Here is a 15,956-nt window from a genome sequence, read left to right as displayed (position 1 = left end):
CAGTGTGAGTCCCAAGTAGAATAAACCCGCTTAAATCAATGAGTTGATTACAAATTCCATTCGTTTAGTGGGGCCAATGTAGATGCGATTACCAGTGGATCTACTCGATTCACCAAAACGATCAATTATATTTTTAAAAGAAATGTGAAAAAAATGTTATGAAAGAACTGTCTAAAACTATTACCACCTACCATTTGGTCATGAACCAGATGAGCCTGGACAGTTGCTTGTGCATGGTCTCTCTCACTAGATAACATATATATTGGATCTAAAATACAAATGAACAGTCAAAAACATTTTCAGAAGTGTGCAAAGAAATAGTTACCTAATAGCCCCTATACAATAGTGCAGATAAACAGGATATTGATTTTACTACTGGATAGCTCATTTCTTACCTCATAGCACAGAAACCATTTCCAGGACCACTTCTGAGAGCTAAGAAAAATAACACCTTTTTCAAGCACAGTTGGAAAGTGCATGAATACTATCTGGGGTAGACAGCACAGTGCTGCCAAATAACTGAAATACGAATGAGCTGCTATCACTCATACTGATGTTATTTGATACTGCGTTAGGTAAAGAAAAACTGCCAAGAAATCCAGAAAGGAAAAGGAAAACATTAACCTAGTATTTCCTTAGGTCTCCAGAACAACATTTATATTGTGGAAGTTCAAATCAGTTTTGGAAGCGGGCTGCTAATAATGCCCAAGATGATTGCTATTTTTAAAAAATCATCATTCTATTCCTTGCCATCTCTATAGGAAAACACATTTTAGATATACTTTGCCTTAATGTGCAAAAAATGTCTTGCCAAAATAGTAATTCTGCATTGAAAAGTGGTTATTACGGTAGTAGAAAAGTCTATTAGAGTAGGAAAAAAAATTACTCTTGCAGGAAGGGACTGGAGAAATTTGCCATGTTTTCTGGAGATAAACTTTCCTGTTCCCTACACCAGAACAGGAAGCAGAACTGTCCATATAAATGCAGAAACTAGATCCCTATACTGTACTGTTTCACTTCCACTGAATAGAAAGGGCCACTAGCAATTCTGCCTGGGGAGGCCTTTCTCTCAGTCCCACCACATTCACAAGTGCATTTGGTGGAGACAGAGGAGAGGGCTTTCTCTGTGGCTATTCCCAGACTTTGAAACTCTCTCCCACTGGAAGCTAGGCTGGCCCCATCTTTGCTGTCCTCCCACAAGAAGGGAAAGACGTTTCTCTTCAGGTAGAATTTTCCTTGGTGACTGATTTGTCTAGGAGACAATACATGGGATGGTTTATATTTTGTTGCTTCTAAATCTGTTTTAGTAATGCTTTTACTATGCATTTTAATATAAAGTTATTCATTCTTTTTAAATATTTTAACAATTTACTGATTTTAGCTTTTAATATTGTTTTTAATAATGTAAGCCACCTTGAGTCCATTTTTTTTGAAAAAGGCAAAAAATATTTTAAACAAATATATAAATAAGATTGTATCACTTATGCAAGTATTGTTTTTGTGCAAGGAGTAATGTCATTGAAGTAAACATGTCCCCTCTGCTTCCACAATGGTAATGCTTGTGTAAGTGGTGTAATCCTACACTGCTATGACGGAAAGGTTTTCTGCTTCTGTAAAATTAACATGAATACTACTGTGACTCAACAGCAACCTGTTATTCAACCCAAAAACAAATATTGTAGGAAAGTGTAACTTTATTCTCTTTTCGACATGTAATACTTCATATGAAAACTGTGGTTTTCAAGAAAATTTTAAAATATTTAGACAGGGATGTCCCCTCTCTCCATTGTTATTCATATTAACTTTGGAAGTAGCCTTGTGGTGCAGTGGTTAAACTGCTGTACTGCAGCCAAAACTGTGCTCACGACCTGGGGTTCAATCCCAGGTAGCCGGCTCAAGATTGACTCAAACTTCTATCCTTTTGATGTCGGTAAAATGAGTACCCAGCTTGCTGGGGGGGCAATGTGTAGCCTGCATAATTAACTTGTAAACCGCCCAGAGAGTGCTTGAAGCACTATGGGGAGGTATATAAGCAGCAATTGGATATATTGGCTTTGAAAAATGGCAAAAACTGTGGTCTAGAAACTATAAAATGACAATGGCAACATCTTATAAGGAGAATTTATATAAAATGTTTTATAGATGGCATTTAGCACCTGATAGATTAGCTAAAATTTACTTTAATAGGTTAAGTAAATGCTGGAAATGTCATAAAAAACTGGAACTTATTATCACCTTTGGTGGACCTGTGATAAATTTAAAAAATGGAAAAAATACATATATGGCTTGTTAAAATAATCAAAAAACATGTAGATTTTAATCCAGAACTCTTTCTATTAGGTATAATACCAGAAAGTGTTGATAAACAAAATGTATATGTAATACTGCATATTTTAACAGCTGCAAGGATTATGTTCGCACAATACTGGAAGAATGAAGGAGCACCTACAGATCAAGAAATAATTTAAAAGATATTGGACTGCACCGAAATGGATAGACTAACACTGAAAATCAAAGGAAAGGAAGATGCAGAATATTATCAAACAAGGAACTTGTTTTATCAATGGTTAGAAGCACGCTGTATAGATTAATTGTTAATATGTATTGTAGTTGTATTAACAAATGATTATAAACTGAACTCAGGTGACACGGTGTTAAATAAGCATGGATGGATTTTATAAAAACTAAAAAAAATAATAAAGTATTTTAAATATGTCTAGAAAATACAGTGGTGCCTTGACTTACAAACGCCTTGAACTATGAACATTTTGACTTACGAACAGCTTTGTTTGCAAAGTTTTGCTTTGACTTGTGAACAGAGCTTTGAACCAAAAAAAAAAAGGCAGGGGAAAAGGGTGGGAAATTCAAACCGTTGGTGGTGAAGAGGCTACAGCTTTGTAGCTCTTTCGCCCAAACGGTTCGGGAAAGGGATGCAGTGGTGGCAGGGATGGCCCAACGTCAGGAGGCTTGAGCCTGGCCGCGAGGCCATTTGAATTTCCCGGGCTCTTGCCTCGCAGCATGGGGTGTGTGACCACTGTTTGCTTCCCGGCTGGGAAGTGAGCAGTGGAGACGGACCCCGACTGGGAGCAAGAGCCTGGCTGGGAGGCGAGAACCCATCCCGGCCGGACAGCAGTGGCAGAGCCTGAGCTGGGTAGCAGTGGCTGGAGCCCAGGCCAGGCAGTGGAGCCTGGGCCAGGCAGCTCCAGAGGTTGCTGCAGCAGTGGAAGCCCGGGAGGCTTCGGACTGGTAAGGTCCTTTTCCTTTTTAAAAAACTGTTCTAGGCGGGTTTTGGAGGGTGGGTTTGGACTGGGGGGGGTTATATTTCTGTGCTGTATTGTTTTGTTTTTGAATTTGCGTTTGTGTTGTTTTTGCAGTCCCAGCGTGGGACTTCCTCTGTTTATTTTTATCTTTTTGAAATGCTGGAATGGATTAATCCCGTCCCCATGCATTTCAATGGGAAATGGTGCTTTGACTTATGAACATTTTGACTTACGAACACCATTCCGTTACAGATGAAGTTCATAAATCAAGGCATCACTGTACAGCACTACTACCTATACATCGCATGTCCTTATTGGCAGTTTGGGGGTGTTGCAGCTGATGTAGGTTTAGGGAAAAACTTGCAGCACAGTTCATTATTAAAGACTCGGGTTTTAGAGGTCATTAATTTGTAAGCTGTATGTAATTTGATGACATATAACAATAGTGCCAGGCTACTAAAGTTTATAGGTAAATTTGAGTTTAAGGTTGATCTTGAACCAAACAGTCCCTGCACAAGATTGCACCAAAGATTCACCCACCCATATAACCGTTTCTGACTCCCCTGTAGCCAAAATCCTGCACTTAAGTTTCATACTGAAACCCTACAGGCTAACAAATCATTTTGAAACCTATTTCCACAGAAAGCATGACAGGAAGTTGCACGACTTCCTGTTCTTTATTGATCGAAGGCTGGACTACAAGGTGGCCTTTAAAGTCCCTTCCAATTCTATGTCTTGTGCTTTGGGGGGGGGAAGAATCCTATTGCTGCCGAGCCACCGTTACACCTAAGTCTTACATTTCTCCGTCGTTTTGGATGGGTCATTTTCACTTCCCTCCAAGGATGTCCTGAAAAAGGAATCTGGAGGTCGAGCAGCGGGTGCTATCCTTACTGTAAATCTACGGCAGAAGCCGGGTCAAGAGTAGTACGACAAACGAGGGGAAGCGGAGTGTGCGGTGCCTTGCTTTCGTGTGTTTCTTTGAGCGCCATTTTACGGGGTTTCTTCCTTATCTCCTCAGGAAGTGAGAGAGAACTGCCCCTCACGAACAAGGGGAAAAGGCAGGGAGTGGAGCAACTATGGCCAGGAAAAGGAATAATAATAATAATAATAATAATAATAATAATAATAATAATAATAATAATAATAATAATAATAATAATAATAATAATAATAATAATAATAATAATAATAAAAACCACCAATTTATTGTCATTGTAAGTATATACACATAATCCAGTACATAAGCAGAAGGCGAGAAGAGCTCAAGGCTCTGCTCCGGAAAAAAAGGCCTTCGTTCGTGTGGAAACCGCTTAGTTGTCCGGTTCCAAGTTCGCCTCCCTTCAGCCGGCCCCGGGCTCCCTTCAGCCAAGCGAAGGCCAGCCCCACGGCCATCGGCCACCCCCACCTCCCACCCCAGTTACCGTAAAGGAAATCGAAGGCCCGGTTGGGGGCCATGGCTCTGCGGTACCGGGCCCCAGAATGGGCCACCGCCCGCGTCACGGACACCGAGCGATTCATGCCGGCCCCGCCGCCGCGACCACCTCCGCCGGCCTCTAGGGCCGAGGAGGACGCCGTTCCCTAGCAACGCCGGAGCCCCGCCCCCAGCGGGCGCGGCCTCGTCCTGCACGCCAGAGACGCTAGACTTAGAAAGAGTAAACCAGACTAAGGCCTTTCCGAGCAACTCACTTCCGGGCTGCTTTGGCATGCTTTGCTTACGGGGAAAAGGGAGAGCAGTGGGAGACGGCGCTTGTGGGGCTGGTTGGCTAGCTGATGAGGTGGACGCGTGTTACCCCCTCGAGATGTTTGGGTTTTCTATGGATGATTTTGCATGGGCAGTCAAACCCAATAGTTCCAGACAGTGCGAGGGGTTGTATTATTACTAATTCCTAGTGCAGTATTTCAAAGAGCCTCCGAATTAATTTTGAGGCTGAAACTACATAAAGTTTATTTTGTTGTGTGACCTAGCGCAGAAAGTTGATTGCGATAGTAGTGCTGGTGTGTGATAACGGGTGTACATTTTGGCTGCACGGAGATCTGCACAAAGGGAAAAAGTCCAGTTGGACGGTCCTGATCCACGAAACCTGGCAGATTGTGCGATTGTTTTGGTGGTCTATGAAAGTATCGCCTACTCTTGCATTTGGATTTTGTGATGACTACACGGCTCCCTTTTGTTTCTGCCCAGTTCTTGTATCTTTTCTTGGTTTTTGGTAGATCCAGGATGGAAATTGTCTCTGTTGATTTTCTTGGTTTTGCCGCACTCATTGACCAGCATGAGTCAATGAAAGAGTTTTCTTGATACTGCAGTTCTTCTTTCTGAGGGAAGTGAAGAGCCTGTTCAGACACCTTTAAAAAATTGGCCGCAAAGCTAGTATTGCTCAAGTTGGTTCTCTAGTAATTTATTGGGTAATCGATGGGTGAACAGTGCACTGTTGTACTCTTGAGTTCTGATTTAAACTTATCATTTGTGTTTCAAGAAAAATAACTGTACCTTAATCGTGTTGAGTATACAGTAGAATCGTGAAGTTGGAAAGGGCCTATCAGGCCATCGAGTCCAACCCCCTGCTCATTGCAGGAATACAAATATCTCCCAAGTGGCTGTCTAAATTTCTCTTAAATGCCTCCAGTGTTGGAGCACTCACCACCTCTCAAGGTAAATGGTTCCATTGCTGGGCTGCTCTAACAGGAAGTGTTTTCTGATACAAAATCTGGCTTCCTCTAACTTGAGTCCAGGGATGATCCAGAACAGATCCTGCCCCTCTGAGTGATAACCTTTCAAGTATTTGAAAAGTGTTATCATATTGCCCCTCTGCCTTCTTTTCTCAAGGCTAAACATGCCCAGTTCTTCCAGCCTTTCCTCGCAGGGCTTGGTTTGCAGTCCCCTCATTATCCTTGTTCCAGTTTGTCTGCATCCTTCTTGAAGTTTGGTGTCCAGAACTGGACACAGTACTCAAGACGAAGCCTAACTAGTGCTGAATAAAGGGGAACTAGTACCTCGTGGGATTTCGAGATTATATTTCTGTTAATGCATCTGAAAAGAGCATTTGCTTTTTTTGTAGCCGCATCACACTATTGACTCCTATTCAGCTTGTGATCTACGACAATTCCAAGATCCTTCTTGCTCATAGTTTTGCTGAGCCAGGTATCCCCCATCTTGTAATTGTGTATTTGGTTTCTTTTCCCTAGGTGCAGTACTTTGCACTTATCCCTGTTGAATTTTTCTGTTGTTTTCAACTCAGTGCTCAAGCCTATCTAAATCATTTTTAGTTTTGTTCCTGTTTTCCAGGGTGTTGGCTCTTCCACCCAATTTTGTGCCACACACAAATGTGATTACCATTCCCTGTATCCCGATCCAGCTCATTAATAAAAAATGTTGAAGAGCACAGGGCCCAGGACTGAGCCCTGAGTACCCCATTTGTTACCTCCACCCAATGTGAGGAGACATTAATCCTCACCCTTTGAGTAGGATTCTGTAGCCACCTATGTACAGTATCCACCTGACAGTTCTATCCAGCCCACACCTAGTTAGCTTGAATATCATGGGGCACTTTGTCAAAAGCTTTGAAAGTCAAGATAGATGACCACAATGAGTCCCAGTTTTGAGAGGAAAAGGTGGAACAGTAATGAGATAATAAACAGTAGGAAACTTTCCAGTGATTTCTCTAGGGCAGTTTAATTGTCTTAATAATAAAATATTTTTTCTTCACCCCTGACAAACCAACACCTTCCTTCTTTTTTGTCTCGTTCTATTTTTTATTTTTATTTTGCCTGATATGCTTGTTTTGTATGTGACTGAGACGGAAGAGAAGAAAAAGCACGGTGTGTGTGTCTTATGTTGCCTCTCAAAGATTCCGTATGGCCTGTGCGTCGGGAATGTGGGAATCTACTGCTATACTTCTTTTAAAACTGCTTTTAAACTTCGCTCTAGGAACAGCGTGACTTTCCTATGAACTTGGGAATCCCACTGTTTTTGTCCGCGCTGTCGCGGTGATGTGGCGTCATCAGCGGAGGCCACGCGGTCCCCCTCTCGTGGCGAAGCTCCTTTGCCCTGAGCGGAGGGGGGGGGTAGGGGAGCGTTGGTGTTGCGCAGGCGCGAGCAGAAGCCATGGCGACCTTAGCGGTTTCGGAACCTTCGGCTCTCCAGGCTCCCGCGCAACCCGAGCAGAAGCCTGCCTTGAAACCATGCTGCGCCTGCCCGGAGACGAAGCAGGCGCGGGACGCCTGGTGGGTGAGGCAGGTGGGCGGGCGGGCGAGGGGGGGAGTTCGTCCTTCCGAACTCCTTCGGGGAGAGTTGGTCGTTGCAAAACAAGGGCGGGGGAGGAAGAAGCCGAGGAGCTCCTGTCTTCCTCATGGGGCCGGGATTGGATTTAGGACAGAAGCTCCGAAAATGGCGGGGGCGACCTTGGGGAGCCGGCTGGAAGTGAAAATGGTGGTGGTGGCGGCGGCATTCGTTTATTCTAGAGTGTTGTCAAAGCAGTTGCCCGGAGCAGGGGCCCTTTGATTTAAACTTGCGTGCTTGGCTTTTCTATCGAAGTACGTGGCCCTGAGTTGAGGTGCTGCTGAAATTCCGAGTTGCATGTGTTTTGGGGGGCCCCCTCCCGCCCCGAAAATATAAATAATAAAAATTCCGAAACAGGGGAAAAAGGAAACCGTGCGTTGTCTCCTTCCCAGCCAGCTTCGCCCAAGTTCTTGCGATGCCTCCCTGGCAGCTGACTGATCAGGTCTTGCTTGTGACTGACTGATTTTGAGTTCTCTGTATCTTGACATAACTTGCTAGGTATTTGGATTTATGTGCCTTCTATCCCACCCATGTGTGACCCCCCCCCCCCGACTTAACCTGGTGAAGACTTCCAGAAAATTAAAAAAGTTTTCATATTTTGGTCATCCTAAGAATGGTATTCGTTACCTTTTGGTTCGGAATAAACAAAAATTGCATTTATGCTGTGCCTTTTAAATTGCAGGTTAAGAATGGGAAGGATAAGGTGTGGAGAAATGTGTTTAGGTTAATATGCCCATATTTACTATTTATTTATATTTATATCCCACCCAACTAGTAGTTAGGCTACTACTATGGGTGGCTAACAAATGGACACATAGTCATAAATGATAATGATAAAAACAATAATACTATATACGTCTATATTTACAGCATTACTAGGTTAGGATTTAGAAAGTTATACTGCAATACGGGTTGAATCCTGCTTGTGTTCATATAAGTTTTGGGGTAATTTGCCATAGCTAATTCATGAGTATCAGGGCATATTTTAATTCTTGAGTTTTGTGCATGAGGAAGAATATGAATGAAAGTTGTCCTGGCACTTCTTCAGTTGGCTGCAGCAAGTTACACAAACCTTATGCAAGCACTAGTAGGTTGCATAAGGTTTGTGTAACCTTATAATAAGGTTCCAAAATTGCAAAATGTTTTAACTCTTTTTAAAGAATTAATTATTTGCTCTCCTATTTACTAAAAGTAATTGAACATTGTACACTGATGTATGATATAGTAATACAGACATTTCCTATCTTGTTGCTTCCACACCACAAAGTACAAGGCAGCAGAATGAACCATGTGTATTTCTCTTCTTTGTGTCCATTATTATAAAAGCAATTTTAAAAGTCACAGGTGCATTGCAAGAAGAGTGGAGTTCTCTCTTCTAATAATGTAGTTGTACTTTTAAATGTTGGAAAAATGAACTAATCATAAGTTAGTTTCAGGTTCTACCATAGGGTAGCTACAAAGTAGAATACAATTGATAGTATTATGAAAAATTCCTTATACAGTTGCACTGGTATTTCACTGGTCTATAGTGGAATGTTATGGAAATGCAGGAGACATGTTTGTAAAGTCATTCCTTTTTCTGCAGGATAATTTCCCCCCCCCCCCCATGTGCCAGCATCATCATGGCCTCACCTCACTTCTTTGGCAATTGTTTGCTATTTGTGAAAAGATGGTGAACATGATGGCATCATTATACAATCTGCAAGCTTTTGTGGATCAGCTGATCCATGAAAGCTTGGAGATTGTATAATGACTTTTTTAGTGGTCTATAAAGGTACTGCCTACTCTTGCATTTGTATTTTGTAATGACGACATGGCTCCCTTTTATTTCGGTGCTGACACCTTGTCACACATTTGCTTTAATATCTGAGTGATTAGAGCAGGAACTGTATTAATTCGAAAGTTCTGTTTTGCAGCATTATTGAAAAAGGAGAAGAAAATTGTGGTCATCTTATTGAGGCTCACAAGGCATGCATGAGAGCATTGGGTTTTAAGATATGATTCAGAGGAGCCATATTTTCAAATGTTGGGTAAGTAGTTAGGTCACTGACCTTCCTCGATGATGCTTTCTTGTCCAGATGCTGCTGCTTTAGCACATGTTTCCCATGAGGGGAATTATGCTTTCCAGAACTCACTCTGTTCTGTGCAAATGTGGATTCATCTGCAATTCTTGATTGACAAGCACCACCACTGCATTTCTAAGAGTTTTCCAGAATATGGCTGTGGAATGTCAAGGATGCAAGTTTTATATATATATATATATAACTCATAGAATCTGAAAATTATATATATATAACTCATAGAATCTGAAAACCTTGTTCTGCTTTGCCACTGAAGCACATAGATAGGCTTTTCCTCTCTTTCCTTTGCTTCTGCCATAAACAACATTCCTATCAGTCTGACTTATCGTTCTTAAAACTTATATATCAAGAATCATATATGCATCGCTTAAAAAAATTTAATATCATAAACATACTTTTCACTCTCTTGAGTCTACTGTATAAACCATGCATTTTATAGAATTTATTGTAGCTTCTGGTAGGATTTGATATACTGGACAAAAGCCTGATGTTTAGAGTAGAAACATTGTAGTAGAGTAAACCCACTTGAATCAGTGGAACTTTTGAAGGGGGTTCCACATCAAATTCCCACTAGTTTTTTGGGTCCACTCTAATGTGGCTTACTACACTAAGCAATGGGACTTTAATCACTAAGTACTGATCTGGGACATGTGTAATGTTTTTGCTAAGAGGGAAATAGTGTGTTTTCTAGAAAAAGTACTCGTATGTTGATGCTGCATAAACACAGGTTGTCATCAAGTGTTCATTAAATAGGGAATGTCGATAATCCTGACTATTTGAAGAGTGTGCCCATATGATAACAGCTTCACAGCAGGTTTTCAAACAGGGCTTTGTTTGATGCTTTTGTCTCTGTATACACTTCAAGAATGTAAAACAAGTGTTGGTCATTTAGAGCATTCCTGCATCACTGTTTCAAACAACTGCCTCAATGCTTCTAGGTAGCACAGACAAAGTATAGTATATGAGAACAGTATGCTGTTTTTAGCCCAGCATCTAAACTGGTATTCAGAAATGCCTTTGGGCTTAGAAGAGTTAGCCTATGCTGTGCAAATTTGTCTAATTCCAGTTTAAATTAGTCTAATCCACTGGCCTTCACTTCATGCAGTATTTTGTTCCCTTCATTATATTATCTTATTGCTACTCTATTTTAATAGATGTCTCATAGTATGCATATTACAAGAAAGGGTATAAATCTACTTATGCACTATCTCTGTATCATTTATAAATCAGATTACAGTGATATCTGACTAAACACCATTGGAAAACCTACTCTGAACCAGTGGTGGCTATGAAGTAATGCACTTCTGCTACTATTGTGTCTGCTCAGAGTTGTCCAGCAGAGCTCTTTCATGTGGTCAAAGGCCTATTACATGCTGACCTACAGGAAGAGAATGCAAGTTACACTGGAGCTCGCTGGGAGGAATTTGCAAAACCCTTTCTAGGCAAAATTGCTCAAAGCTGCTCTGCGAGAGGGGAACTGGTTGAGTGGATAGGAGAAGTGTGAATGTCTCCCTGCAGCAGGGTAGGATCCCAGCATGCTGAGACCATTGTTTAAAAAACAAACAAACAAAAAAAAAACACTCCTCGTTGAATCCCATGGTAATGGATTTTCTGGCCAGTCTCTTAATGTTCCATTCTTGGGCAAGGTGCTAAAGCAGACCGTGGCTTCCCAGCTCCAGAGTTCCTCAACGAGACAGATTCTTTAGATCCACTTCAATCTTGCATCATGCCTGGTTCCTTCATAGAAGGCCTATGCCAGAGACTGGAAGGGAGTGTTTCCCTGTTCATTCTGCTGGACCTCTCAGTGGCCATAGTGTCCTTCTGAGCTATCTATCTGTAAAGGGACTTGGAGGCACTGTTTTATGGTGGCTCTGGGCCTTCTTAGAGAGGAGCACTCAGAAGGTGATGCTGTGAGACTCCTGTTTGACACCCTGGCCTGTGGTGTCCCTCAGGTTCTCTTTTGTACTCTGTGCAATTTAACATCTACATGAAACTGCTGGGAGGTGTAGTTGAGAGTTTTGGGATTTGGAGTCACCAGTATGTAGATGACACCCAACTCTGTCCTTTCCATCTATATTCGAGGAAACTGTATCAGCTCTAGATCAGCGTCAGGTGTCAGTAATAGACTGGATGAGGGTAAATAAACTGAAACGTAATCCTGACAAGACAAAGGTGCTCCTGATCAGTCAAAAGGCAGATCAAGGAATAGGGATGCAGCCTGTGTTGGATGAGGTTATACTCCCTCGGAAAACACAGGAATGTAGCTTGTGTGTGTTTCTGCATTCGCTCCTGATCCTGGGTGCTCAGGTTTTGATGGTGACCAGGAGTGCCTTTGCACAGTTGAAACTAGTGCACTAGTTGTGTCTGTTCATGAACATACTTGATCTGATCATAGTGACACATGCCTTAGTTAAATCTCAGTGGGATTACTGTAATGGTACATGGGAGGCTGCCTTTGGAAAGTGTTCAGAAACTTCAGTAGGTCCAAAACACTGTAGCCAGATTGTTAACTGGGACTGGTTACAGAGATCACATTACACCCCCCCCCCCATTACAGTAGCTTCACTAACTGCTGATGAGTTTCTAAGCAGAAATCAAAATGCTGGCTTTAACCTATAAAACTTTAAATAGCTTGGGTCTAATCTACCAAAACAGTATCTCTCCTTATGAACCTGCCTGGGTGTTAAGATTATCAGGAGAGGCCTTTCTCTCAGTCTTGTCACCCTCACATGTGCATTTGGTGGGGGTACAGGAGAGGGCTTTCTCTCACAGGAGACCACACTGGCCCCATATTTACTGTCCTTAAGCAAGCAAAAACCTTTTTCTTCAATGAGACTGTTCCTTAGTGTCTGGCATTCTAAGATTTTAAAATCAGGGTGTTGCTTTTAATCTGCTTTAATAATGTTTTTATTTAACATTTCTAATAGAATGCTTATTTCATTCTTTTTAATAGGTGAATAATTTATTGTTTTTAGCTTCTTTTTTAATAATGTAGGCTGCCTTGGGTCCTTTTATAAAGAAAGGCAGGTTAAAAATATTTTAAATGAAAAAATAATGAATAATGACAGTGGCAAAGGCACTAAGTGCATGGAGCAGCTACAGCAGCTCCTTTACACACATTCCCTCCCTTATTCATGTATTTATTTATTTCACTAATTTATATACCATCCCATTAAAATCAAGCAAACAATGGCAAAAAAAGTATCAATGAAAATCATAAAAATAAAAGATAAATTAAATCAACTATCAAAACCATGACAGTTTAGTATTTTCATAATAAAACAGAAAAGGAAAATTCAAGCAAGATTGCTTTCAAAGTCCTCCCTGAAGATTAGCATCTTCAGCAGCCTCTTGAAGGTGAGAAGGGAGGGGGCCAAAATCTGTGCTGTGTGGATAAGATGATGTCACCTTCCAGAAAGCAGGATATTTAATTTAAAGTGATTGAAAGCTTCTTATCCTCCACCATCCTTCAGGTTCCAAGGCTCCTGAAGGGCTCCCTTTTGTCCTGAAGACATGTTTGAAAGCCTTGGGAAGGGGTGGGTAGGTGGGGGAGCCTCTAATAGTTTTTTATTGTGGTGATCTGGCAGCAATTTTGGGATATTCAAGCGCACACCCCCTTCCTGAGACTCCCAAAAGCTTCTCCAGGGCAAAAGAGAATCCTAGGGAGCCTCAGAACTGGGAAGGGAAGGATAGCAATAAATTTCAATGAAATACTCAGTCACTGGATGATGAAATGAAATCATCAAGTGCATGTGATGTAAATTATGCCAACTAGATTCTAGCCATTGTACAAAATAAGCATGTTTAATACTTGACATGTTGTGGAGCTCAGCTGAAACTACAGGTAAAAGTTATATGCTTAATCTTCCTAATGTAAGTAGTAAGGAAATGTCATTGTTACAATTAGGATAGATATTTAGCTGAACTGCTTTTTACAAAATCCTTTTTTCTTTTTCCATCTAGGTAATTTGCTGCTGGATGGTTATTTTGGGAATTTTCATTCCTTTCTTGCTTTAATACACTTTGTATTGGAAGATATGAAACATGTTTTATATAAAAAGAAGAATTAATTGAGAAATATTTATAATAGATTCTAATATGGAAGAAGAATGTTGCATTATTGTCTTCAGTGGCTGGATCCAGGCTGCGTGTGAATATAAGAGATTCTCCTTCACATATTTTTTCAAGTTTTCATTTGAGACAACAAACTGGCTCCTATGAATGTTGAGTAGCAGTAGTCATACTTTTCCTGTATGGATGAGAATGAGTGTTATAAATATTGTAAATTAAACAAAGTTGTCTGAATCCAGATATTTCTGTTGGATAAGTCAGAATACATGTACTTTCTGATCGGGTTTTCTTCCAGTTCATCAAGCTCTGTTATAAAAAGAAGTAAGAATGTTTCACATAGTATCTTGGTGGGACTGCTTGGCTACTTTTGGTAAATGGGCATAATACTTTGTTTCACACACACACACACACACACAAGTCATTGGCACTGAGGATTCTGTAGTTTATCTTATGTGTCGGTATTGCAGAAAATAGTACAGTACAGTACTTCTGAAGCAAGTTCAAGAAAATATAAACTAAGATGAGCAAATACCAACCAGGTTAAGGCTGCTCCCACATATTTAAGACCAAACTCCACTGACCAGTCGAGTAGATACGTGTAGAATTGTATTGTGAAGTTACCTTTTTTCTGAATATCCTGCAAGAATTTTTCTGCTGATGCAGTTGTTTTCACTTGTTTAATTTGTGTTTCATTTTTCTGTGAAGCTTTCAGATTTTTTTATACAGACCTTTCTCAGACACCTCATATTCAAATCCTTGATTGCCCCATACTGGTATAAGTATGTAGTTGAAATTGAAGCTCTTTTGGAAAATATCAATATCATTACTTGGATCGTACTTAAAGCTGCCTGATGCTAGTAATGCAACTCACAACACTGTTGGCAAACAGTGTCAGATGGTATATACTGAGGAAGTCTTAAATGAATAGTCAGGCAAACACCTCTTTGATAACCATCAACAGAGGTTAAGGACAAATGTAGAATATTGCTCAGACTTTTATTTATTTATTTGATTTATGTCTTTTCTCCCAGGACTGAAACTCAATACAGCTCACAACAAAAGTAAACAGATAACAAGGGAAATTAGATTAAAAGTAGATAAAATGAAAGCAAAATTATAATAGGAAAACACAACTAAATGACTGTAGTATTAAAGACACTACCACATTTTATTTTTTTTTAAAATTGAAATACTAGATCAACTCAAGTAAAAACAGTTTCCATAACCAATCAGTTGTTAAATGCCTACCTGAATGAAAATATATTTATCTGCAAGGATAACAGAGAGAAGGCTCTGCGGGGAACACAGCAGGGAATTCTACAACCAAGGTATCTGCAAAGCTCTTTTCCAGCACTATATTTCAAATAACTCTTTTTCTGCTATTCAGCTATCACATCCATACACAGTTACGGGAAGTAAAATTGTGTTGCTTGAGTTATCTGTGAAAGCGCCTTCACCAGTGTCACCTTCCTCTTCTGCTCCTGCCGCTCTCTAGGAGTTTCTTCCCCCCACATCACTATTGAAACTATCCATTCATTTCTGCTGAAATAATTGTTAATCCTGAAGAGGGTGGATAACATGTTAGATTGGTGAGTCTGGCCCTTGTTCATCAGGTCCTACTTTGGCTGGGCAGGACGATAGTGGAACAATACAGGCAAGCTACAAGGGTACTTTCAACAGCTCCATGCCCAGCCTGTACCCTGATTAGATGCTACAATTATATCATGTGCTGCAAGACAAAAGGATGATTTAATCTCTGGGCCTAAGCCTCATGTTCAGTCCCCTGTCAAAGCATGAAATTCCCACCTAAAACCCCCAATGGGTGGTCATCCAGACTATGCTTAAACACCTCCAAATGTTGGAGAATCCCTTCTGAAGAAATCAATTCCTCTGTCAAATAGCTATTACTTGTCAGGAATTTGTTCCTAATGTTGCATCAAAATCTATTTTTCTGTAATATAAATCCACCACAAATCCAATCCTTTGGAGCTGCAGAAAATAAGCTTGGTTTGTCTTCCACATCACAGTCCTTTGGATATTTGAAGATAGCTATGATGCTGCCTCTCAGTCTCCTCCAGAATGATCATTCCCAAAACTTCAACTACTGTATTTTTTCCATGACTTGGTTTTCAAACCATGTATTATCCTGGTTGCCCAGAAGTATAACATTCCAGATGGGGTCTGACAAATGCAGAATAGAGTGGTGGTATTATTTCTCTTGGTTTGAACATTACACTTCTGTTGATGCAGCTGAATACTGTACAGTAT

The 15,956-nt window shown here is 40.7% G+C and overlaps 2 protein-coding genes across 5 annotated transcripts in view; one reads left to right on the top strand and one right to left on the bottom strand.

Moving 5' to 3' along the window:
* The window catches only part of CFAP91 (cilia and flagella associated protein 91), a 45,186-nt gene extending 40,314 nt beyond the window's left edge, over nt 1–4,872 (bottom strand). For 2 of the 4 annotated variants that reach the window (XM_078386724.1, XM_078386725.1), the window contains exons 1-2: nt 4,682–4,872; nt 192–268 (exon numbers count right to left, since the gene is read on the bottom strand). In XM_078386724.1, the coding sequence (XP_078242850.1) occupies nt 192–268; nt 4,682–4,778 (174 nt within the window). In that variant the 5' untranslated portion in view covers nt 4,779–4,872. Of the gene's footprint in view, nt 1–191; nt 269–4,057; nt 4,333–4,681 lie in introns of those variants that run through there. The other 2 variants (XM_020789590.3, XM_072991692.2) reach the window with 2 other exon arrangements.
* Nucleotides 4,873–7,280: 2,408 nt separating this feature from the next.
* COX17 (cytochrome c oxidase copper chaperone COX17) lies at nt 7,281–13,926 on the top strand. Its single transcript, XM_020789575.3, has 3 exons — nt 7,281–7,481; nt 9,453–9,566; nt 13,581–13,926. The coding sequence occupies exons 1-2, from the start codon at nt 7,363–7,365 to the stop codon at nt 9,535–9,537; spliced, it is 204 nt and encodes a 67-aa protein (XP_020645234.3). The 5' UTR covers nt 7,281–7,362; the 3' UTR covers nt 9,538–9,566; nt 13,581–13,926.
* Nucleotides 13,927–15,956: the final 2,030 nt, after the last annotated feature.

Source organism: Pogona vitticeps, chromosome 2, assembly GCF_051106095.1.
Source record: "Pogona vitticeps strain Pit_001003342236 chromosome 2, PviZW2.1, whole genome shotgun sequence".
Taxonomy (NCBI): domain Eukaryota; kingdom Metazoa; phylum Chordata; class Lepidosauria; order Squamata; family Agamidae; genus Pogona; species Pogona vitticeps.
This window is presented reverse-complemented; position numbering and strand designations above follow the sequence as displayed.

Coding starts and splice junctions, on each gene's coding strand:
- COX17 (XM_020789575.3), top strand. CDS start 7,363: ATGGCGACCTTAGCGGTTTCGGAACCTTCGGCTCTCCAGGCTCCCGCG. Junction 7,482..9,452: donor AAGCAGGCGCGGGACGCCTG/GTGGGTGAGGCA, acceptor TCTGTTTTGCAG/CATTATTGAAAAAGGAGAAG.